The sequence below is a fragment of the Arvicanthis niloticus genome, chromosome 4, assembly GCF_011762505.2.
Source record: "Arvicanthis niloticus isolate mArvNil1 chromosome 4, mArvNil1.pat.X, whole genome shotgun sequence".
NCBI classification, from domain to species: domain Eukaryota; kingdom Metazoa; phylum Chordata; class Mammalia; order Rodentia; family Muridae; genus Arvicanthis; species Arvicanthis niloticus.
The window spans coordinates 121175807-121202258 of NC_047661.1; the positions used below are offsets into that span (position 1 = coordinate 121175807).

A 26452-nucleotide genomic window follows, 5' to 3' on the forward strand; every position below is an offset into this window, starting at 1 on the left:
GGCTATTCATGTATCCAGAATCTCAACACTGAATGTCCTAGGTACCAGAGAGAGGAGTTTCTTATGCAGAAGAATGCATATTGAAGTGGCTTGTTATTTTTTACTCTGTAATATCATTCCATTGTATTGAATATGTAATCAAGTTTCCTGTTGATAAACATTCAATCTACTTGCCATTTTTAGCTATTTTAAATAAACTTGCTATTTATGATGCCATTTTTATAAAATATTTCAGAAGCATGTATTTTCATTTTCCTCACCCAGGAAAATGCTCCCTATGGAAACCGCATAGGAAGCATAGCATCCATTTGTAAAGCACTTGTACCAGACGTACTGAAGGCTCTACAGTTCTGCTCCTTGCTGCATTCATCACAGCTACCATTTGACTTTATTTACTAGTACTACAAAAGTATGCGCTGCTTCAATACGGTGTTCATTTTTATATTTCTTCCTGTTTAGTGCTCTAATGGTCTCCACTTAGGAGAGTGGAGCCTAAGAACGAGGCAGACTAAACAGCTCGTGCAATAGCCAGCTTTATTCAGAGCGCTAGACAGTTTATGCCCTGAGGGTAAAGAAAGGTCGCTTGAGTATATAATCATAAGGATAAGCTGCACATGGCAAAAACATGATTTTTGCCCATAGAGGCAAATAAATGGATAACAATAGCCAGTTGTACAAATAATCTGAAGTAAAGTCACTCCTATTCAGTATACCTGGAGGAGCATGAAAACACATTCCAAGAACAATGACAAAAAACCCGAAATCTCATAAGGAAAAAAAAAAAGCACTACCAGGTCCTCCCTTTTCCCACTAAGATCTCATTTGGCTAGTTCAGCAGTTTAGAAAGCACAGCAGCTATATCTACGGAACTTGGAACTTGGACAGCATATTGGAGAACTTGCTGACTATGTTATTTAAGAGGAAAAAACCCCAGAGGCCCAGAGAAGGGTCGAGGATAAAGTCATACACTGGAAATCAGGAATCTTGGATATTTTTCAAATCGTATCTGCTAAAAAAGCAAAAGCAGGGAGGTCGTTTTTCGTTCCAGTGTCAAGATATTCGGAATGTACCTTCCTTCCCTGCTAGGATGAGAGAGGTTGAGATTTTCGGTAAGTACACAAAAGCCATGCCTTTTCTCAAAGAAAAAGCTTAGAAAAGTCTCATCAGGGAAACCGGAGCACAGACAAACGCCCCGCCGGCCACGCCCCCTCGCTCCCACCAATCACAGCAGGAACGGCGCTTGCGTTCTAGAGCCCCGTCCAATAAGCTGCGTCGGGGCGGGCCGACGAGGGCGGGGCGTCCGTTTCCACAGAAGCCGAGGGCAGGTTACTAGCAACGTTTGGCTCCAAGGTGGACGCGCTCTGGCCACCGCTGCCTGTTTTGGTGACTCGTCGGCTTCTCCTTCCGCGCTCCCTGCCCTTCCTTCTGGCTTCTTACTCTTCCTTCCGTACTCTCCGCCTGCCGAGGCGACCCAGGGCGGGAAAGACCTCAGAGGCTCCTCGGGCCATTGTAGGTAGTGGCGGCGGCTGGGGATGACGTCAGGGCGACGGGCGGGCGCGAGTCCCGAGTGGGCTCGGAGGGCAAGCCGCGGGTGACCCTAGGCACCCGGAAGTGAAATGTGTGGTGCCTACCCTGCCTGAACAGTGTGTCTTTGGCTTTCCTTAGAAACTCTTGCCTATGGTACCAAGCCTCAGTTTGTATTATTGCCTCTTCAATCCTGAGGCTTCCACTACAATGGAGGCTGCTCTGTCATCAGTGGTTTTCGGGCCTCTGTGCTGGGACTCCAGTCCTGCCATATGATGCCAAACCTCAGCCGCTCTCCGTGATCTCTTTACTCATTCAAAGCCAGAACCATGCAGGAAACTCTTCACAAATTACTAAGCTTAGCTGCTGCCTTACCGCTGGCCACTTATTAATTATAGCTACTTTTACAGCCTCAGCTAACCAGCATCCATTGTAAAGGAAAGATTCTGTTTCAGTGATGTTTAAATGTTGACTCTTCAGTCCCAGCTGACCAGAGCCACAGTCTCTCTGAATCATAAATATCACCCTGTTCCCTCATCACACCCAATCATTTTGATAGCCTTTACTTAGCCTACTTTGGTCATTTTTGCTTACCTGTTTCTAAGTTTCACATTTTTTTTTTTCCCCAACAGTGAAGTCTAAAATGCTATGCAATTACTTTGATGAGTTTTGACTAGTTTCCAGAATACAGAGAATACTTTGTGTTTCCTGCTGGGTATTTCATGGAATTTTTGGATGTTGTTTTAGTAGAATCTGCATACCATTGTTTGAAGTCACTGAATTTTGATTTTCAGGGTTGGTGTTTAGCAAAACAAATAAAAGCTTACAGAGTTCTATGCTTTCTTGTCAGGGAGAGTAGTTTTTAACCATCATTTGCCTAAACTGGTCTAGGTGCCACGATCTTTCTTTTCTAATGTCATTGTTCTTGAGCACCCATTAACACACTTATTGATCAAAATAAGATCAAACCACAGTTCTGTGGTTGTGGCTATATCACCAATGCCATGATCACCCTTGACAGGTTAAAAAAATTCAGACTACTGATGCTTAAGAATTTGCTCAAACTTGTGTAGGATGGGTCTTTGTTTCGCCACTAACAAGTTGTACAAAAGTTCAGTGTTTGTCAGTTAACTGTACCTTGCACATAACTGAAAACTGGGGCAGAACACTCAGTTTCTATACAAAAATGCCTTTAGTGAACTGAAATGAGAGAATATTTTACAAAGATTGGATATTTTATAGATTAAAGAAAAGTGTACCATTTGGTTCAGCGGGCAAGCATTTTTATTTTAAGGAAATACACTTTTTTTGGTTCTAGAATTGTCACAACACAAAAACAGTGACATGTCTTTAGACATGTGCAGTCTTTGTCTTGGAGAGTATGACTTCTCACTTCTGTGAGAATATATGAAGTTCGCCCATTTCTCTGCTTTGTGTTCTGAGGAATCTGGAATGATAATAGAAGTCATTCTTAGATCCCATCCTGCTTTGGTTTCTCTTGCTGTGATAAAATGCCTCAACGGAGCAGTTTTAAGAGAGAAATGGTTGTTTGACTTAAAATTCAGATTACCGCTCATCATCGTAGCCAAGACTGCAGGAGCTTGAAGCAGTCAGTCACACCAGCAGTAAGGACCAGAGGAGACTAAATGCATGCATGCATACTTCCCTTTTCTCTCTGTTTTATTTAGTGCCCAAAATATAGAATAGTGCCACATACACTCAGGATGGTTCTTTCCACCTCAGCCCAACTAAGAAACCCCTGACAGGCATACCCAATAGCCAGCCCAGTTAAGGCCGTTTCTCACTGAGACTGTCTTGCCAGAATTCTAGATTGTGTCTAGATGATAATTAATCATAGGTCCCCATTTCTACCACACTTTAACATTATTTACAATTTAAGATGTAGTTAATATTTATAGGCGATGAAGCAAAAAAAATTGATTTATAATTTGCGATAAAATTTTTAGAATAGTTGTATGTTTGTGTGTGTTTGTGTGTGTGTGTTGGCACATGCACCAATATCCCAGAACTCAGTAGATGAGAACTCACTTAAATTACTGATGCCAAATGATTTTCATTTTATAAAGTATTTTCTAAGAATGGAAGATCCTTAACTTTTCATGCTGATTTAAAATTTTTCTTCTAAGTATAGAAACATCTTTTAACCCCTCAGAAAGGTCAGTCAAGGGATGGATATGTGAAAAGCAGTCATTTATCATATTTGTTGAGAGTATTAAGCCTTGCATACTTTCCAGACATTGCTTAATTCTCCAAAGCTTGTAGGTGTTTAGGATCCAACTATAAATAAGACATTCTTTCTTGAGATTCCAGCCTGTGGAGAGATAAATATTTAAACAGGTGAATGAGAAATAGATAAATGCTAATCCCCCGAGGGGCTGAAGCAGTTACAAAGCAAACAGACCACAGAGGAGTTGGCTGTGACTTCCCAGAGCTTGCTCTTCTTTAGCCTTAGTTTGGCTTTTCATGTGACCTGTGTATTTAAGGTTCTGCTGGAGTGTAAATATCTCCATGTATTCTCTACAGTATGATGTTGTAGTAACAGACGTTACACGACTCAACAGCAAGAAATCCAGGATGAGCAAGCATCACAGGCCTCTGGGTTATTCTTCCTTTTGAATTTTAGCTGCTAAATATTTGTCTCTGCATTGTATATTGAAACATCAGACAAAATTTGATGCATGTTTTGCAGGTTTTCTGGGAGGTTTGTGACTTTGTAATTAAATATTTTGAATAGTTTCAACCTATCATTTCACATGTACCTAAACTAATGAAAAATTCTTGAAAATAATGTATTTTAATATGGAAATCCAAGACTAAATCTTAAATATTTGAAAGCAATGTAGGAAACTTGAAACGTGTCTTTTAATCTTGTATGAACAACCACAACAAAAGCACATATGAGCACTTCTAATGAGAGTTGTGACAACTTAGTCTCACTGTTGCTGATGTGTTCATTCATCACTTTACATGGGGCAATTTGGGAGGAATTCACGTATGAACAGTTACTTGTAAAAAATGACATTTCAGGACTAAATGAGAATTTTTTTGCTAAAGTTCAGAAGTACTTCATTTTTAATTATTATCTTTACCAGCAAAGAGTATTATTGATGGAGCTGGAAATGGGAAGGAAGAAGTGTAACAAGAGAGATGACTTGCAAAATAATGTCTTATTTTCTCTCTGGTGGTTGTTGGGAAGTAAGTACAAGTGTACACTGAGTTTCTGCAGTTGTAAGAGGAAACAGCAGCTTCTGTTGCCGAGGCTAGATGGAACTAGTACACATGCCGTGGTTTGCATATTTGTTTTCTACTCCTTTCAGGTGATTATTGAAGGATTGCTATAATACTTCAGGAAATAGACCAATAAAGTTAACTACATTTGGGCCTGGAGATATAGCTCAGTGGTTAAGAGCACTTGCTGTCCTTGCAGAGGACCCAGGTTCAGTCCTAGTAGCTATGCAAGGTCACTCACAACCCCTGTGTAACTCCAGCTCCAGGGGCCTCTGATCTCCATGTTGCCAACTCCCTAGAACTCATGAGTACATACCCATGCACAGATACAGGATGAAATATAAATCTTTAAAATGATTCTGTGTATGTGTATGTATATATGCATGTATATATACATATGTACATAGACATGTATATGTGTGTGTGTATGCAATCCTTTTGAAAATATGTATGGAAACTTGAAATTGGTAAATTATTATGCAACGCAATTTTGATATTATTTTGAGCTACTAGAATGGTGAATGAGTAGCATTTATAATTTTTTAAGACAGGGCCTCACTATGTAGCCCTAATTATCCTGGAGCTTGCTAGGTAAACTGGACTAGCCTTAAACTCACAGAGATCTGCCTCCTTCTGCCTCTTAAGTGCTAAGATTAAAGACATGCACAACCATGCCCTGATAACAGTTATAATTTGATACTGCCTTTGAAGTGTTTATATATGATTGGGATCTCTAAATCACAGAATAATGAAAGGAAAAAAGCCCTCCTGAAATGATAAATGTGTAACATATGCTTCCTAGTTTTCAGCGACTGTGGGAAGCCTGTTGCAGAAGCGCCTGTACAAGAGTCTCTGAGTTGATGGAGATGCCTACTAGTGATGGAAGTTGTTCAGAGGGCCTGCTTTCCTATCTCATGCAGGAGAGAGGACCTGTCCCACAGTGTGCCACTGAGAAGCACCCTAGCAGGTATCCTTGGTGTTGGCAGAACAAATCTCATCTAACTTGTTTAGTAAATTGTGGTAATCATTCATGACTATCCCTGTCACATTTAGTATTTATTCATTAAAATATGCCTACATAATCTGATTATAAAACTACATATTCAGCACGTTAGAGCAGTTGTCAGTCTTTATTACTTGTTTGTTTGCTTTACTTTTTGAGACAAGGCTTCACAAGCAGCTCAGGGGTTGCTAAACTCTCAGGCTACTTTCCTCAGCCTTTCATGCTCCGTGAATATAGGTGTGTGGTTTAACATTTTCTTTTATTTGTAATGAAAGGAATTGAAAAATCAACCCAACCTATTATTAGCTTGTAAAGTGAATATTATTGTCTGGTATATTGCTGTGTAACAAATGATATCCTATTTTGATTCTTTTAAATGGGAAATATACTTGTTATTTGTGTGAATTAATAACCCCCACAATAGTAATCTTAAAAATGTCATTATTGCTGTTATAGGTTGTATAGACTAGCTTTTCGTTTAGTTTGCAGAAAATGGAAAATGGTATTTCATCAAATATAATTGCTAATTTTTGTGCACATGGTTTTGAATGAATAACACTTATTTATCATAAGCTTTTTACTTTAAACTAGTGGTACTTATGAATAGAATCTTCTCTTTGAAATATCTGTAAGATGCTAAGTGCGTGTGTGTATGTGTGTGTGTGCGTGCACGTATGTGAGATTTGTGCTGTGGAGGTCAGAGGACAATTTTTAGAGTCTGTTCTGTCTTTCTGCCATATGAGTTCCCGAGTCTGAACAGATCTCTGGTTGTAAAGCCTCCCCCAGGGACATCTAAATCTAACCCATGTCAGTCCAGAGGCAGGCTTGACTGTTCTTGTCTTACACTAAAAAGTCTCCAGTTTGTGTGTTAGATTTAACTTTAAGCTTATTTGTCTGTTATTAGGTTCAAGCAAGACATCACAAAGATGGAATTGGAAGCAACGCTTAAGGAAGCTGAGTCGGCATCCTGTTCAGTTGAATTACTTTTGCCATTATTTAAGAACACTGTGGAAGAAGTTAGTTTAGAAAATGTGAGTGTTGGACTTAGAATGGCTAGTGAGCTAGAAAGTGAGCATAATATTCAGAATGCCTTGTCCAAGGACTCCTATCTCAACTGGATGCCAATGAATGGGTACCTGATACTAAATATGGGTTGGGGGCTGAGTTCTTCTCATAAAAGAGTCTCAGCCTATAGTGCACCTAGTAAGGGACTAGACTGGAAACTGCAAGTCAATGTGTGACTCACCTGGCCTTGAACTAGAGAATGAACCTTTCTGAAGGGTGGATTTAAAGCTGAAATTGTGGTCTGCAGAGATAGTTCAGTGGTTGGTCTCTTCCTGAAGACCATTTCTAACTCCAGTTGACAAGAGATGATTTGCCCTTCTGGCCTCCATGGGTACCAAGCGTACACAGTGCACAGACTTGCAGGCAAAACACTCATTTACGTAAAATAGTAATCAATAAATCTTTTAAAACTAAAACTCCCCGAGAGATGCTGTGTATCTGTTTTCTGTGGCATCATTGGAACAGAATGATTTTAAAATTTCAAATAATCTTCACTTTGGAACAAGAACAGCCTGTGCTCTGCATATTAGTAGAACAAGTAGTGCAAAGCTATGGGGATTTACAACTTCCTTTCATTGTAACGTAACTACTGTGTAGTACATTCTGTCTACTATTGGTGAACTTGCCAGGGCTTACTATATGCAAAATAATGATTTTGACACTAGGAAATAGTTCTTCATTGATAATATTCTAGGGCGTTTTACTTAATGTTATCTTAACATGTAGATATGTGCTTCTTTTATTTTGTCAGGCTAATCTTTCTGCATCCAATTTGAAGAAGATTTTTGAACAGAAGGACATATTATCAAAAGAATTAGACACTTTTAACCGTGTGAAATTAGCCTTAGAACATCTTATTAAACAGACAGACTATGAACAAGTAAGGCTCCTGTGCTGTGTGCTCCTGCTGTAGTGATGCCTCCCATAAGGCATCTGTGCTGTGTGCTCCTGCTGTAGTGATGCCTCCCCTAAGGCATCTGTGCTGTGTGCTCCTGCTGTAGTGATGCCTCCCCTAAGGCATCTGTGCTGTGTGCTCCTGCTGTAGTGATGCCTCCCATAAGGCATCTGTGCTGTGTGTTCCTGCTGTAGTGATGCCTTCCATAAGGCATCTGTGCTGTGTGTTCCTGCTGTAGTGATGCCTCCCATAAGGCATCTGTGCTGTGTGTTCCTGCTGTAGTGACGCCTCCCACTTGGAGGAAATTTTATTTCTCTAACTGTGAATATAAAATTTTGGAGTATTGAAACAAGTAATTCTTTGAATTTTTGTTTGAAATATAATTATTAAACTTCTTTTAATGTTAATTTAGCTGGCTATAGAAATGTTTAAAATTCTCATAATTTAAGTGCTCATATGTATCATTATTTATACACACTTTCTCCCCACACAAATAAAAGGTGCAATGCATGGTCTTTTTGTTTCACCCTTCTGTGAAAGCATGCCAGCCCTTCTGGTCCTTTTCACAACTTAGTACCCAGGGATTACCCTTTCCCACTTCTCCCTACTCTGCCTACTGTCTCTGACATATGATGACTACTTTTTTACCCTACAATTTTCTATAAAAAATTCTATGAGATCAATTGTCATATTCCACATTTAAGTGACATGATCTTGTTCTTTTGTATTTGTTCTATTTTACTAAACATGATTTTCACTTTCTTCATAGTAAAGCAAATGACAGGATTAATTTTTTAGTGGCTGAATGTATTTCATTGTGTATATATACACATACATGTTATCCACTCTTCTATCAATTGATAGACACTTCAGTTGTCTAGGCCGATTTATATCCTTGTTAGGGCAGTAGCATATGCAAGTTCCCTAGTCTCCATGTCCCTGCCAGCACTTTGTTACTCCTCATCTTTTCAAGCTTTTGACACTCAGTGTGGCTTTGATTTGATTTTGTCTGATGATCCATGATGCTAAATACTACACTGTGCCTATTAACTGTCTGTGCCTTTTTGAGAAATATCTATTTAGATCTATTGATAATTTTTTAAAAACTTAGTATCTTATTCAATTTATTCTATTTTATTTTGTTTAATTAGCATTTTAATTGTTTTAATTAATGGGTTTCATTATGACATTTCAAACGTGTATAATGCATTTGATCATTCAACTGCCTATTACCATATCCTGTTTCCTATCCCCACTGCTAGAATTTAGAGATATAATGCCTCTTTCTAAATAGCATTCTGAGACTCTTTAGAACATAGGTGAATGTGTGTGTGTGTATGTTGTATGATTTTTGTATATCATTAGCCTTTACTTTCTGAGGCATTCTTTTGAGATTAATTTAGCAAAGTAACTGATCACAAATTATGTACAAAATAATACTGAACACTTCAGGCATCAGTCTTAACTAAGAGAATCTGCACTGTTCATAGCAGCTGTCCATGCTTGACTTTTAAGGGATGCCTGTGTGCTATGTTTTATTCTTTCCATTCAAAGTACATACACACAGTGCAGGACTACACCTACCATTTCTGAGGTGTATGTATTTCATATTTCACACAGTCCATCTGAAGAGTTCAAATTAAGGTATAGTTAATAATTTAAGGGCCAAGGATGTAGTTTATTGGCAGACTGATTAACTGTCATACACCATGCCCTGGGCTCCATCTTCAGTGAGGGAGGGAAGAGAATGACTGTGTATAGTGGAATTACTTAGGACACTGGCATGGATAAAGGATTTTTTTTTTTTTAAAGATATACAAACTACAGAAACCAAAGCAAAATATTCAAATGTAATTATATCAAGCTAAGAAGCTTCTAAAGTAAGATAGCACAGCATAGGGGCAGTCTCAAAATAACAGAAAATATTGGCAGCTTTCTTCTTACAGAGCATTAATATCTGTAGAAATTGAGCCCCAAAACTTGACAGACAGTAATCAGGCTTAAAACATGCTTAAAACGGTGGTTTTAACATTGATGGTCTTTCTTACAGATAGGAGACAGCTCACCCTGCTTGTTGAAGGATCTCAGTGACAGTGAGAGTGAGAACAGAGTAAGCTTTTTCCATTTGTTAGCCATTCTTTCTGACATTTTTTTTTGCTTTGTATGCTGCTCAGTTTTAGCTAGTATTATCTAAGTTGTGAATTTTCTAATTCTTACCTGTATTTCCTGAAGAACCTTGAGAAGAAAGTACTTGAAAAGGAGACCTATATCCAAGAACTTTCATGTCTGTTTCAGAATGAAAAGGTAAACATATTTTGAGCTTTTGACTTCAAGTTCTATTTTGTTAGCACTGACCCCTTTCCCTTCCTCCCTCCCTGTTTTCATATCCTCAGATTTAATCACAACTAAAGGCTTTTTGACCGTTTAAATCAGTATTAATTAATATGTATCAAATAGAACAGCTTAAGTTTTTGTTGGTTTGTTTGTTTCTGGATTGGGTGATGGGTCTGTCGGAAGACCAGGACCTGAGTTTAGTTCCTACAACCCTTATAATCCTGGTCCTGGAAAGAGCAGAGATGGGAAGATTCCTATGAATCACTGGCCAGCCAGACTAGTTTAACTGGAGAGCTCCAAGCCAATGGGAGAGCCTGTTTCAGAGGAGCTAGATGATGGTCCTGAGGATGGCACCCAGGGTTGTCCTGTGATCTCTAAACACATATACATTGTGTGTGTGTGTGTGTGTCCCCAAACCTGTACATAGCTGAAAATAATTATATTTTATTTTTTTTGGCAAGATTAAGTAATTTGGGATTTGGAGGAAGACTTTTGACATACTTAAAGTTTTACTTGGGAGGAGAGATGGAAGATTTGTAGGAGATGATGAGAAGGCATTGAATACATGTGCAAATTTTACATGAAGTTTTTATGAAATGCATTCGTGAGGCCATAGTATATGGACAGGGATGCTCTGTTTCCCCATCTGCTCAGGTTGAGTCTGATTGCAGGGGGCAGGGTCTAACAAAGACAGAGGGAACACAGTAACTTGCTGTTATTTTTCTTATACAGGAAAGTGCTTTGAAAGCAAACCGGTTTTCCCAGTCAGTCAAAGTAGTACACGATCGTCTACGTCTCCAAATTCAGAAGCGGGAAGCAGAGAATGAAAAGTTAAAAGAACATGTGCAGGTTATAAGTATTCATTCTTATAGTTAAGTAAGAAAAGTAACGGAAACTAACTATAACAGCACTGCTGAATTGTGGAATGGAGTGATCTGGAGACAGCACAAGGCAAAAATCCTGAGCTCTGCTGCAGTGTCCTTGTCCTGATAGTGGGTGCAGCTCCCCCAGCACTGCCCTGCAGAGCAGGAGACAGAAGCCACTTTAGGCCCTCACTCTTCTGCCTTTCTTCTTATACACACTCTGATTACACCTTGTATTTATTTGTATAAGTTAACTATACTACTACTAAATAAATAAAATACATAAATAAAGTATGTAAATAAGTATATAAATTGTGGAATTTAAAGCAGTAGATAATGTGAAGGGATTAAAATTTACTCATTAGATTTTGTGTTTGACAAGGTTGTTTTTAAAGTGTAAAACCAGAATTTAGTCTGGCAACATAAATCTTAGGTTTTTATTGTTGTCATGCAGTAAACCTTTTATAAATTTATATTTTAAATCTTTCAGACCTATCCTAAAGATGATTTGAGTCAATTTTTTTCTAAGTTTTTGTAGTCTGCCAGTTGGAGTTAGAATATTTTTAGAGGAGATGAATAATGATCTGTATAGCACATTGGTTTTCAACCTATGAGTCATCAGATACCCTGCATATCAGATACTTACATTACAGATCATAACAGTAACCAAATTACGGTAGTAATGAAAATAATTTCATGGTGGGGGAGGTCAACACAACATGAGGAACTTTCTTCAAGGGCCACAGAATTAGGAACATTGAGGACTATTGGTATAGCATGATATATATCCTGTTGTCTCTATACTCACATATACACACAAGGATTATGTGTAGTCTAGAATATAACCTAATGTATATATGTACAATGTGCATACATATCCTACTGTCTCATATGCATTCATTCACTTGGCAAATGACTGAAGGTTTTTTGAAACTGTAAAAATAATTTGCCAATTTCATTCTGTCCCTGGAGTACTGAAGAGTAGGGTTTGAAAATTTCATAGCTTTATATTCAATATATTTTGATTATATTCACCCCAGCCACTTCTGCCCTCCAACACAGACCCCTCCTAACTTCATTGTTTTTCTCTTTTTTAAAAACCTTGGTGGGTAAGAAGTTTTTAAGCAAATGTAGAAACTGTTCACAGTGTGGTGGTGACACCGTGTGGTCATCTAGAGCAATGACTGGTGTGTGTCTTGTGAGTATGTCTTTCCTCACACACAGACTTAGCTTCCATTTGTTTTTTCATGTACTGTAGTGCTCCATGAAACGTTTTTTTTTTTTTTTTTTTTTTTTTTTTTTTTTTTTTTTTTTTTTTTTTTTGTCTGTTTGTTTAAGATAAATTTATAAAGGCTGCTGAAGAGGGAGTTGCTGCTTCATAGTTTAAGCTAAGACGTCATTTAGTTTATACTTAAACTTAGTTTAGACTAAGTCTGCAGTGATGGAATCCAGAGGCGGGCTTCTTTATTTCAGTACTAGTGGAAGTGAAGGGAAACACAGCTTTTGCACAGGACTAAGTGGAAAAGCCCATCTTCTCCTGTGTGTACTAAGTTTATTTTCTGTTGACATGGTAGTCCCAGGAATGGGAATATCAAACACAGATTCTGTAATTTTAGATTCTTGAACATGCACATCATTTTCAAAATAAAAAAAATAACAGTCTTTAGTCATTAATTTTACATACTTAGTGTTCAATAATACTCACATACAGCCCTTAATGCTCAGATACTTAGAATAAATTGAAAGAAAAATGTCAGGTTGTCACACTAAAGCAGGTTTCTCATGTGTCAGAGGTCTAAGGATTGTCCTGCCAGTTAGCACCATCCAGTCCCAGGACTGCACTGAGACGTCGTTTGGCCTGTTCATCATTTTGTGGACCTGGTAGCCAGTGATTTAATTGCATGGCTTTGGAGCCCATCATTTGCTGAGTCTACCACTGTCAGAAAAAGCAGTGCTTCAGTCTCCTGGCTGGAAACTTGTAACATCGCACATGGCTTCTGTTCCTAACATTAAGTTTGCTCACTGCCTCTCTGTCTTCATCCTCCATGCCCTGTGTATCCTGGAAACCTGAGGAGCTCTTGTGTCTCAGGAGAGCTGCCAGTTCCTTTCCAGCTTTGCATACATACAACTGAGGTCATACTTCCAACTTGTGTTTTTTAAACTGTTCTGTGTCATATTTCATCACAGGGGCTTTAAGTAAGTTGGTGTTTCTGTTACAATGACAAATGTTGGTCTCTTTAGTCATCGTTTTTTGTAGACTGAAGTAACTTGAATTTTTATTTTTTAACTTGTCACAAGAAGCTTTGGTTATATCACCCCTTATCACTATAACTTTTAAATCAATCATGATTAGCTGTTTTGATAAAATATGTGTGGAAGATGATGTGTGCTTTTTGTAACATTTACATAAACATTGAAGCTCTGAGGTAATTTAATTGCTTCTACATTTTTTAGAACTTGGAAACCCAAATAGCCAAGTGGAACTTGCAGGTGAAGATGAATAAGCAAGAGGCTGTAGCCATCAAAGAAGCAAGTAGGCAAAAAGCTGTAGCTCTGAAAAAAGCATCGAAAGTGTACAGACAAAGACTGAGACACTTTACGGGGGACATCGAGCACCTCACTTCCCAAATCAGAGATCAGGTGAGTGTGCTCTTCTAGACGGTGCTTCCTGTGCTTACGTATGGTCATCCGCTAGAGTCAGGAAGACACAGAGTTAGGGTTAGCATAGGGGGTTAGATAGCATAGCCAACTAGCAGATAGCATGGTAGTTAGGCAACATAGTTAGAGCATAGGGGGTTAGATAGCATAGCCAACTAGCAGATAGCATGGTAGTTAGGCAACATAGTTAGAGCATAGGGGGTTAGATAGCATAGCCAACTAGCAGATAGCATGGTAGTTAGGCAACATAGTTAGAGCATAGGGGGTTAGATAGCATAGCCAACTAGCAGATAGCATGGTAGTTAGGCAACATAGTTAGAGCATAGGGGGTTAGATAGCATAGCTAACTAGCAGATAGCATGGTAGTTAGACAACATAGTTAGACAGCTTAGATGAGAGAGTTATGTGGATAGCATAGTTACCATAGTTAGTATACTTAGTTAGGTAGCATAGTTAGCATAGTTATCACACTTAGATGACCTAGTTAATGAGTGTAGTTAGCATTGTGAAGTTTTAAATACTGGTGTCATTCTTACCCATGTCACTATTAATGTTATAAAATTTGCCCATCTTTTTTGTTTTGGACTTTTATTTTGAATTGTATAGCACATTGGGGGCTTACGGAAAGGAGATGTGAGCGCATGCCACACCCAGTCCCCAACACACATTAAAAGCCTATGGCAGCTAAGGGTAAGCCTTCTTCCATCTTGCCTACTGGAAAGTTACAGTGCATATTAGCATACTAAAGGCCCTGAGAAGGCTTTCAGAATGTAGTAATGAGGGCATGGAAGTAAGAATTTCCCACACTCAACCACAGAACTCTTCTTGTACCCACAAAACTGCTCTTGGAAATGGTTCTGAGAAATATCAGTTTGGGAAATGCTGATTTATGTTATTAGACCATATGACTTTATTCAGTAATTCACTTCATTTAACCTCTGTAATGCATTTGAAACCATATGCTGACGTAAACAAAACATGTGAAAGATATCTTTGAGTATAATACAGAGCTGAAAAATCGGGTTAGTGCTTTGTTCTTAGCAAATCATTATTCTTATTCAGTGGCCATCCAATAATATATTCTTTGTTTCTGTGTCTTACTGGTATCCCACCTCTTCAGAACGTATGCTAAGGCTTATAGGTTTATTAGCAGCTTCTGGGAATGAAAACAGACTTGTATAAAAGCTTGTATAAACAAAACAAGTTAATATTTTATAAGCTCAAATGTTACCATTTTAAGGCTCTAATATTTAACTTACTTACGTTCACTTGAGTATAACTAGATATTAGAATTGAAGACTAGGCTCAACTTCTATAAGACTGTGACCTGGCTGAATACTTAGAGATGCTTGGAGTGGTGGACTCTAATCCTGGCATTGATGCTCTTGAGGTTTTCCCACCAAGGTAGCATCACCAAGTCCCATGTCAATTTAGGAAAGTTCTGTACTGGTTAAGCCTTGCGACCTTATAAAGGGCACTTAACCTCTCTGACCTTCCACTTCTTTATGAGCTGGAGGATAATAGCACTGCTTACCTCCAGTAGCTGCAGGAGCATGTGTAAGAAACAGATGGGCTGCTACATGCTGTCTCCTGTGCACCCCTTAGTACATGGAGCTGGCTGCTCTGTAAATGTGCTGCTGCCTCTGGCTATAAGTGCTTCTTGCTCTTTGTCATTGGCTCTTTTCCCTGTTAACCAGTGGCTCTTTCTCCAGAGAAGGTCTTCCCTTACTACTTTTAAAATAGCAAACCTTTAACAATTAACCATTAATGTCTTAATTTTTATGGTATGTATTTCATTCTAAAGCTTCCTCATGTTTTACTCCTTCTCCTCCTCAAGTGTATCTTAAGCTTGAAACACAAATGGATTCAACACTGAGACATTTCATTGGGTTCCTGTTTGCTTTGTTGCATGTCTACATGCATTACAAGGAGGATGTGGTTTGCAAGGACGGGACTGTGAAGTTAATTAGGAGGCTGCGGCAGGACTAGTTCCAGTGTAGTACAAGCTGAGGGGCTCTTGCTTTGTGTCTTTTTCTGAGGGAAGGTAAAAGAAGAATAAGGACTTTAAATAGCTAATATACACATTTCTTCCTCATTTTTAATTCCATGTTGTCATACATTGTATATTATAATTGAAACTAACTTTACAGTATATGTTATACATATCTCTTACTTCATAATTTATACCAAAATTTATTTTATACAAAATATGAAATCTGGTTCTGGTCTTTAGTATAATAAACATTGCTGTGAAAAACATAGACAATATCTTATATATACAAGATGACCAATAAGCTCTCTTCTATGCATCAATGATAGAAGGACAGAGGAAAATAGTATGTTAACTGCTGTCCAGACTCTTTCTGGTCCTCTGGTGTGTGGGTAACTGGCATTCTTATAACCAGAGTTTCTCTGAGGAATGTGGACAAAGCCAGAGAGGCTAGAGCTCTGAGGTTAGATCTGCCGAGAGCTACGAACGTTTATTTACTGAGTGTGTGCTGTCTTCCTGGAACCATTCAGAACCCTACAAACAGTGATGAACAAAACAGATAAAAATCCACCTTTATGAGTCTCACATTCACACTGGCTTAGGCACTACTGCTGCTCTGTGCTGACAGCAGCAGTGTTGTTAGGCTGACTGGTGACCTCTGGAAAGACAGATGAGCTGATCCGAGATGCTGTGGGGCTGGGAAATTGCAAATGGTTTCTGTATATCATAGGAAGTTTGTTCTCACATATATGCAGTTCTTCTGTATAAAGAATGGAAAATGAAGATGCCTTCATACTTTTCATAGAAATTATTTTAATTAATTGTGAAATATTACTTATAACTAGTCACATCAACTTTTTAAAATAGTAAGTTGGAATTTCACTGTTTGCGTATAATGTAATAGTCATGTAGGTATTTTATTAAACCTTACTTTAAAATTTTCCTATTGAAACCTGCACACTAAGAAAAGTTGCATGTTTACTAGAAGAGTATTTTCAAATTTATCATGTATTTGTATCTAAGACCTGAAAAAAAATAACGTCTAAGCTACAAACTGAATGCATTATGTATTTTTTAGGAAGCCAAGTTGTCTGAAACAGTTTCAGCTTCCAAAGACTGGAAAAGTCATTACGAGAAAATTGCAATAGAAAAAACTGAACTGGAAGTTCAGATCGAAACAATGAAAAAGTAAGCAAGAATTTACACTGATTCCTCTTCAATGTTACATGTTTTGGTTTTTCTGGATACTATGTAGTGAAGTTGCTTTCAGTGTATCTTCCTCTAATGTAAACAGTGCGTCGACTGATATATTCCCATTCTTAAAGGTGAAACTTGCAGATTAGTACTTTGTGCTTGTGGATGTATTCGTGTTACTTCTTATAAATATAGATACTTCGTTCTAAATGGAAGTGATATTTCTCAAGTAAACAAGGAAACGAAAGTAGCAAACTTTATAAGTACTTTAAAATCCCCAAATAGTAATTCAAGTGACTAAAATGCATAATAGAATATTAATGAGTAAAAATACATACATTTTGTTCTTTGACACTGCTGTTAATAGAACAATAACAGACTGTAATATTTAAGTTGTGTTACCATGTTGTTATGCTTTATTATGGAAAACTAACTTGTAATTTGCTTCTAAAGATGAAGTGTCACTGCCTGGTTTGATTTACAATTGCACGTGTGTGTGTGTGTGTGTGTGTGTGTGTGTGTGTGTGTGCGCATGCGCATGCACACACATATGTGTGTATGCAAGGGCCAGGCAGACATGCATCCTGTGGTAAGTAAGCTAGACGGCATCAGCAGTAGGTGCACATTTATAACCCTGGTTGATCTGAGTGTAGCCCTGGGTACCACTTCTGTTCCTTGCTCTGTCCATTCTGCTACCTTTCTGTGCTTTTTAAATTTTAATCAGTGCACCCTACCAGAATAATTTAAAATACACTTATTATTTGAATGAAAATTTCTGTGTTTTTACTTACTTTATAAAGGCAAATCACTAATCTTTTGGAAGACTTGAGGAAAATGGAAACTCATGGGAAAAATTCATGTGAAGAAATTCTTAGAAAACTTCACTCACTGGAAGATGAAAATGAAGCCCTAAATACTGAGAATGTGAAATTAAAGGTAGTGTGTGTGTGTGTGCGCGCGCGTGCATGCATGCATACATGCATGCACTTAGCAGCAGCATTGTAAAGACAGGATTGGCTGATGCTCCTGTATCATTTTGTCTCTCATGTTTCTCATGATAATCTATTATTAAGGTAAATAATTTCTAGATCTGTCAGGTATATCTGTATAAAGTATGTATACGTGCTTATATTTATATAAATTTTAAGATTTTTAATTGCATGTACAAAAATGTTTAAATTTCATTTAGCAGGACAAAGCTTATGAGGCTGAACAACTCTCTTTGTCTCAACTTTAAAGCAGTTTATTTACTCTCTAATTTAGCAGTGAGTCATCCAAAATTGCATTAGCTTCACTGCACAAACGTATTTGTAGGTGTCATGGTTACCATATGATACAACATCAGGCTGGGTCTGTTTGAAACCAGAAAGTATGTTCTTGGCTCCTCCATAACCAGAAAGAATTTCCAACTGAGTCAAGTCCAAGGAGTAATTGGTTTATATGTGTCCCAGAGAAGAGATGGGGGAGGGAGATTTTAGACTTTGTGAGAAAAAAGAAACCCGAGTTCTTAGACAACAGACTTGCCTGTGGCTGAACATGAGGGCGCCTTTCTCAGCTCCACAAAACAGAATTAGAAAAGAAGCACTTGTACCATGAAATTCACAATCACAAAATCCTCCCAGATTCATGTTCCTGAAACAGATAGAAAGGTTTAGGAAAAGTAGAAAGGATTTGGATGTAACTCCCTTCCCCACCCCTCTGCCAAGGAGGGAACTTCAGCAATTATGAAATTCAAAGTCTGGAATTCCATCATTTTCCAAAATCCTTTTCTTTGGTAACAATATTTACATTTTATATCTTTCTCATTAGTAAATCCCTAAAAAGTACATTGCAATTTCCCCTAATGTGTACATAATTGTAAACATCTAGTAATCATAATTATTTCAAGAAAAGAAAACAAGTGAGTTTCTAATGCCAAGAAAAGAAAGTGCTTCATTTCTTAAAGGAGGAAGATTCCAGAAGTTCTTCATATTTATGTTTCTGAAAACCTATTTTCCACTCTTGTCATTGTGGGAGCTCCTCTGTATCCCTGGCTAGCCTCATTGGGCTAGCCTCATTGGGCTGGTCTCCAGGTGTCCTGCTGGAGTGTCATGGCTGCTGCCCCATCTCCTGGAGCCTGTGTTGCATAGCTTAGTTCCCCTCGTTTTGTTAGGATACATCTTCAGAACATTGTTCTAACCTTAAAAATGAGAAAACAGGAATAAATATGTGTGAAGGTTTTTTGCGTGTGTCTGAAAATACCTTTATTCTGCCTTCATTTGCCTGACTTCAAGTGGATACATCATTCTAGGGAGAGGCGATCTTTGTTTGAGTGTCTTTTGCAATTGAAGTTAACAGAAAACCTTTTGCCAGTCTGATTCTTAGACTGTGGACTTCAAATTTATGCTGAATTTCCAAATATTCCTTTATCTTTGCTTTGTTAACATTTTGTACACATTTGTGTAGGTGTGCTGACTTGGTGTGTTTTGGGGGAATGCTCTCTCTTCTTTCTCTTTCCATTTTTTTGAGGGGGGTCCAGGATGCACTGCTGACTGTACTAATCAGTTATTGACCTAGATTGATGCCTGTTTTTAGTCTCTGCTTTTGTTCAGCTTTTGGAGATAGGTAGTTTTTTTTTCTCTCTCTCTCTCTCTCCTTTCCTTCCTTCCTCCCTTCCTTCCTTCCTTCCTTCCTTTCTTTCTTTCTTTCTTTTTTCTTTCTTTCTTTTTTTTGCTTAAATACCTCCCAGGACCACTTGCCTGGGGATGTGCTGCCTGCAGTATGGGCCTGGCCTCACCCTCCTTCATCAACCAACCATGACAATCCCTCGAAGGTGGCTGCATAGGCTAGCTTGAACTAGGCAGTTCCTCAGTTGTCTGAAGACTGTGTTGAGAGTTAAGGCTAATGAGGGCAACATCTTTAGAAAATGCCTATAGTTTTCTTTCATGCAAAGAACAGATATGCTCTCTGTCTATTATGAGATACTTGATTTTTAAAACTCAGCTTTGCCTTTTTCTAATACATCCCAACCCATCTGTAGCTGTCATCACATCCTTTGTCTTACCCTATTGGACATGCACCTCAGGAAATTGACACAATGCCTATGGTTTTGCTGCTACTGCTGTGAGTAGTAATGTCCTCTGCTTCTGGCCCTGTCTGTGCCTTCTGCTAGCATCTATGACACTGTGGAAGGCTAACTGGTATATGCCCTAGGAGACTATTCTTGTAACTCTTTGTGCTGTTCTAAAAATAACATAACTGTGTTTTCCCTAGTGGTTTAAAACCTGAAGTTGACCATATTTTACATTTCTGTGTATTTTTCTTTTCTGCTGTCTTCTATGTTCATAGTATCTTGACAACTTACTTCTTTATACATTTAAGTATCTAGTAGGTATGGTTATTGTTTACTTAGTGTCATCTATATATTATTTGGTCTTTGTATTGATTCTTTCAAATGAGGTTTTGCTTTGATACTGGGTTTTATTAAGTAGCCCCAGCTGACCTAACCTTGCAACCATTTCCCTGTTTCTGCTCCGTAAGCATGGGGCTTACAGTCCTGGACCACTTTGTCCTGCTATCATCTGAGTTTTGAGTTAATTTTGTCATATCCCCTTCAACTGTTAAACTTTCAGTGGAGATTGAGAAGTGTTAAATGAATGTAGAAAACTTGACATGCCAACATTATTGATTCTTCTTTAGAATACAACTTGTTTTCAGCTCTCTTTTTATTTGTCAGTAATAAAAAAAATCCTGTCCCATGTACCGATTAAATTTATTCATGAGTATTAGTAATTAATTTTAGATGGCAATTATATGCCATCAAATGATTACTTCATTGCTGTTAATGGATGAGTTATGCTTTAATAATTCTTCAGCCAGGACTGCAATGTTTTGATGGCTAGAAACCCCATCAGTCACATATTTCTTTCTAGAGTACACTTGATGCCTTGAAGGATGAAGTTGCTTCTGTTGAAAATGAACTTGTAGAACTGCAAGAAGTAGAAAAACGACAGAAAACCCTCGTTGAAGGATACAAAACTCAGGTGACTTGGATCTGTTTTAATGTTTGTTAAAATCTGTGGATGACTGAGACTCAGGTCATCAGAACTGAAGTGGTGGGGCAAATATCTGTGATATAATACAGTGTCAAGGATGCCAACCATTTCTTAAGACCCCATATGCCTTCATGAGGTTGTCTTGCCAATTCCATATGCTAACTCTACTTATGAAAACATTATAGATATTCCTAAGAGGAAATTTAAAATTGATTGCATAGGCATAATGAGAAACTTGTTAGTATGTTTAATGGCATTGATTTTAAATAATGACTACCATCTAGGGCCACTAATCACAGCATTCCTCTTTTCCCAATAAATAATGTATAATTCAAATTTATTCACATGAAATAAGTGGAAAGAAACGTATGAGGCTTGGTGAGAAGACACAGTTGGAATTGCCTAGAACACTGTCTGTGTCCCGCCTGCTGGTTTGGGTTTAAGGCCTCAGCAAGAATGTCTTATCTGAGTATACTATGTTGTAGCTGCCAGACAGTGTATACAGTTCACCCATGTTATTAGAATGAGTTTTGGTTTGGTGCAGAAAATTATTGAAATGAGAGTTAGTCCCAACCCCTATTTACTAAAAATAGATTTTTTTTTAATATAATATATCCTGATGATATTTTTCTCCCTCTACTCCTACTGGTTCCTGCCCACTTGCCCTCCAACCCAGATTCACTCCCTTTCTGTCTCTCCCATTAGAAAAAAAACAGGCTTCTAAGGGTTAATAATAAAACATATTAAAATATAATAAAATAAAACAAAAACTAACAAATCAGAATTGGTCAAAACAATTAAAAAGAAGGAAAAGAGCCCAATAGAAGGCACAAGAACCAGAGACCCACTAGTTCATACTCTCAGGAATCCCATCAAAACATTAAACTGGAAGCCATAATAATACGCAAAGGACCTGATACAGATCTGTGCGTGTGGCTTCAGTCCGTGAGTTCACGTGATCTTTGCTCATGTTGATTTAGATGGCCTTGTTTTCTTGGTGACCTCATTCCCTCTGGATCTTACACTCTTTTTGCCTCCTATTTTGTGGGCTTTCCTAGGCTCTGCAGGAACACATTTGATGAAAACATCATGTTTATGGCTGACCATTCCAAGGTCTCTCACTCTCCTCATAATGTTTGGCTGTGCGTCTCTGCGTTTGTTCCCGTCTCTGCTGCAGGAGGAAGCTTCTCTAATGATAGCTGAGCAAAGTGCTGATCGATCTATGGATATAGCAGAATGCCATTAGGAGTCTTTTTGTTTGTTTGTTTGTTTTTGTTTTTGTTTTTGTTTGAGACAGGGTTTCTCTGTATAGCCTTGGCTGTCCTGGAACTCACTTGGTAGACCAGGCTGGCCTCGAACTCAGAAATCCTCCTGCCTCTGCCTCCCAAGTGCTGGGATTAAAGGTGTGCGCCACCATTGCCCGGCAGGAGTCATTTTTAATGCTAATTTTTTGTTTGTGTAGAACAGTAGTATTTGGTTTTGTTATAAGTCTTTGGACATCCAGTATCTGGCTCTTGGTCACCAAGCGTTGTTAAATATGGTTCCATATCATGGAGTAGGTCTTAAGTCAGATCAGATATTCATTGCTCACTTCCACCAGCCTTTTGCCACCACAGTACAGTGGTTCTCAACCTTCCTCATGCTATGCCTCTTTAATACAGTTCCTCATGTTACAATGGCCCCAACCACAAAATTATCTACATTGCTACGTCATGACTATTATGTTGTTACTGTTATGAATTATATTGTTTAACATTATATAATGAATTAACATTTTTGGAGTCAGAGGTTTGCCAAAGGAGTCCCAGCCCATAGGTTGAGAACCGCTGCCCTAGTGTATCCTGCGGGTCGAATACCACTGTAGGTCAGAGGGTCTGTGGCTGGCTGGTGTTTATGTTTCTCTTTTGATACTATGCAGAGTACCCTCCTGTTCTAGAAACTCTGGAACATATAGGTGAAGGCTCTGTTTAGGCTCCAGCTCAACCCTCCTTGTTCAATGGGTTGTGTAGGTGTTGTCTTCAGCAACGAGCCCTTGCTGTCAGTTTGTGATGTGTTGTTTTGGCAATAGCCTGAGTTATTTGGAGATTCCCATGGGACCCCTTTGGCCAGTAACTCAATTAGATGTAACCCAATTCTTGTGCTGGAAGCTTTGGTGACAAGAGATGGCCGATTGGGGCTTTGTCTCCTCCGTTATTTGGAGTTTTCATTAAGTTTGCCTTCATATGTGTTTGTGCTTTAGGAAGCCTCTCCTGTATTACGTACGCTTCCATACTGCCCCTCAGACGGCCTGTAATTTTAGCTGCCTCCCCTGTATTCCCTCCGTGTTGCCCTCTTCTCCCCACCCTTGATCTCCCTGTGTCGGCTCTCACCCCCATCCATAAATATCTATTCTGTTTCCTTTTCCTAATGAGATTGATTTGTTCCCCTCTTACTCTCTACCTGACGTCTTTGGTTCTATGGAGTGTAGCTTCATGATCATTAACGTAACAGCTAGCATCCACATGCAAGCAATAGTTATCATACTTTTTTTGTGTGTGTCTGGGTTACCTTACTCAGGATGATTTTTTTTTTTTAGTCCCACCCTTTGCACATTTCATGATTTCACGTTTTTAGTTGTGAGTAATACTATATCATGTAAACGCACCACCGTTCCTTTATGTTCTTCTGTTGATGTCTAGGTTGTTTCCAGTGAGGAGAGCAGTGGGGGCTGAGCAAGCATCTCTGTGGTAGGACAGAGCGTCCTTTGGGTGTATGCCCAAGAGGGATATAACTGGGTGGTGAGGTAGCTGGGTGTCTATCTTCCTCAGGAAGTACCACACTTACTCACAGAGACGTGCAAGTTTGCCCTCCCACCAGCAATCTAGGGGTGTTCCCCTTGCTCCACATCCTCACCAGCATGAGCTGCCACTTGTTTAACTGATGTTAGCTGTTATGACAGGTGTTAGGTGAAATGAGAGACTACTTTCTTAAAGTAGCAGTGACCTGGAAGTGAAGACCGATGTAGTCTTCAGCTCGGGTAAAGTATGAGAGCATCGGTTGGAGAAGACAGGCCAACAGTGGAGGGATGAGCTGTAGCTGAACACTAAGAAATAGTGTCTGGAATAATGGTGCATGAACATGCCGAGAGTGTGGGCAAAGAACTACAAATTCAAAGTGAAATAAATGCAAATACACATTACACTTCGAATCATATGTGGTACTTTATAGTCTGTGGTTTTTGTTTTTAGGTACAAAAGTTGCAAGAAGCAGCTGAAACGGTGAAAAGCAGATGTAAAAATTTACTACATGAAAATAACATAATAATAATTAAAAAAAACAAAAAGTTAGAGACGGTGAGTTTGAAATTGAAGTGATGAAGTGTTTTCTACGTGTGCTTCCATGTGACTCTGGCCGTGACCCCAGCTAGCGCACTACTTGTCAGTCATCCCCCAAGTGCACGCCTAGGGCTGGCTCTTTCCAGGCTCTGCGGGAGTTTATTCTTTTCTCCTTGAAGATACGATGTTCTCCCATGCTTGAAATGTTATTTGTGTGAACATCTTTTCACTTTTTTATTCATATTTGAGAAACAGCATAAATGCCTCATATTTTGTTATGAGTTTAAAATTTAAAAGGCCCAATTATTATCACTGAGGTCTACCAGCAATAAAATGCAAACTAGTGTGTCTCTCTCTTTCTATTTTTATATCTTTAGTATCTAAAAGAATTGCAAAGTAAGATATTCTCTGGTAAATGCATTTTGGAAAAAAAAATGGTATCTTGCAAACTCCATCCTTTTATTTATTCCCATTGCGACAGAACAAGGAGAGCCAGCATTGGCAGGTGATGTTGTTTTTGTGAATAGTTTTAAGTTTTTAGATGGAGCCACATTCTCTTTTGGATTTCACATTGTTTTGGTAAGGAAAAAAATGAGAGTCATAGGATACTGATTCCTGGCCGAGAGGTCAAGAGCATTTGTGGTTAGGCGCAGAGTCCATGGCTGCTATTGCTGCATTGCTGGCCCATTTCGAGACCGGGAATTAAGAAGGAGGCACTGCTGTCAAGACAGGGTCAGCCTGAGCCGGCCATCAGGCCAGCAAATAAGGCAGGGGCTGTTCCTAGAGCTGTCTCTCACCTGTTTTAGCAGATTTAAGAAGCTGCCATTTCAAGTCTATGTTGTTTCTCATCAGACGAACATTTGTAAGGCTCTTATTAATAGCAAGCATGTCTAGTCTTAGATAGTAAGAACATTCCTGCCAAATATATGACCTTGCATTTATTTCCCCTAATGCCACACCTCAGATGAGAGGCCAGGTGGAGTCTCATCTGAAGCAGGTAGAGCGAGCCCGCAACTCCTTCACGTCAGCCGAACAGAGACTTCAGGAATGTCAGGAGAATCTGCAGCGCTACAAGGAGAAGTGTGCAGAGCAGGCGCTCACCGTTAGGGAGCTTCAGGGCCAGGTGTCCATCGCTCTGAGTCTGGAAGATGTGTTAAAGAAACATTTGACAACATCATGTCAGCAGTTGAGGGCGCGCGTGCTGGTTACACATTTTATTCCGTCTAAATCATTGATGCTGTATTTCTATGCAGATGCCCTACTCTTTATCTGTAGTATTTCCTGGTGACACTGACCGTAGAGATAGCTTATATGGATGGTTTATATGCACTTAGAGGACATAGTGTGGGGATGTAATGAGAGGAGGGGCAAAGCTGGCCTTCCTGTCTGTTTCTTGATATCAGCATAAGAAAAATAATAGTTTGCCTTGCAAAAATTAGAACACATTTTAATCAGAATTTTGCATCACACTTAATGGGGTGATTTTATCCTTTTACTTAATACCTATCAATCCATCAGAGTAGGGATTGTGTGTGTCCTCATCACCGCACATCTCCCTCCTTCCTCAGTGTGTATCACAAAGAGAACACTAGGGTTACTTCATGTTTTCTTAAAGAAGCATGTCTTAGTCTGGGAGCCAGACATTTCCAGGAAGAATTCACTCTGTGGCTTTCAAAAGAAACTTATTTAGCTTTTAAAAACACAAAGCAAATTTCCAAGAAGAAATTCTACTAGAAAAAATTTACTACTTTAATGAAAAAAAATTATTTTTTATTCTATGTATATGTGTGTTTTGTCTGCATTTCTGTGCTCCACATGCATGTAGTGCCCAAATTGGCCAGAAGAGGGCATCAGTCTCTGGGACTGGAGTTATGGGATGGTTGTGAGCTACCATGTAGGACTATAACTGGGTCCTTTGGAAGAGAAACCAATGCTGGTGACTGCTGAGCGTCTCCCCAGGCCTGAAGAGAAATATTCTTATTACTATTAAAGTCTTTAAATCAGACTGTGAAGCAGTGGGAAGAATAGTCTGTTCTGACCTCAGCAACGTTGTCTTTGACTTATTTGACTTGTACTCAGTTAGCATTGTCACGGGTAGTTATCTATCAGTATTTTAAGTGGAACATTACTGATATGAGAAACATATCAATTAACATGAGAAGCATAACAAATTAACTAATGAACAATGTTTAAATTTTTCACATACATAGTTTTTAAGCTTTTGTTTTGTTCTTGTTTGACTTTTATTTTGGAGGCAGTGTTTCTCACTCGGTCTGAGGATGGACTTGAATTTCTGGTCCTCTTTCCTCTGTTTCCTGACTGGGATTGC

The 26452-nt window shown here is 38.7% G+C and overlaps 1 protein-coding gene across 3 annotated transcripts in view; it reads left to right on the plus strand.

Moving 5' to 3' along the window:
• Nucleotides 1-1249: 1249 nt before the first annotated feature.
• The window catches only part of Odf2l (outer dense fiber of sperm tails 2 like), a 31126-nt gene continuing 5923 nt past the window's right edge, over nt 1250-26452 (plus strand). The window contains exons 1-13 of one of the 3 annotated variants that reach the window (XM_076933330.1): nt 1250-1509; nt 5576-5740; nt 6681-6807; nt 7593-7721; nt 9787-9846; nt 9969-10040; nt 10803-10919; nt 13388-13573; nt 16660-16769; nt 17576-17711; nt 20687-20797; nt 24037-24141; nt 25088-25246. In XM_076933330.1, coding sequence (XP_076789445.1) covers nt 5634-5740; nt 6681-6807; nt 7593-7721; nt 9787-9846; nt 9969-10040; nt 10803-10919; nt 13388-13573; nt 16660-16769; nt 17576-17711; nt 20687-20797; nt 24037-24141; nt 25088-25246 — 1419 coding nt within the window. In that variant the 5' untranslated portion in view covers nt 1250-1509; nt 5576-5633. The remainder of the gene's footprint in view (nt 1510-5575; nt 5741-6680; nt 6808-7592; nt 7722-9786; nt 9847-9968; nt 10041-10802; nt 10920-13387; nt 13574-16659; nt 16770-17575; nt 17712-20686; nt 20798-24036; nt 24142-25087; nt 25247-26452) is intronic. The other 2 variants (XM_034500380.2, XM_034500381.2) reach the window with 2 other exon arrangements.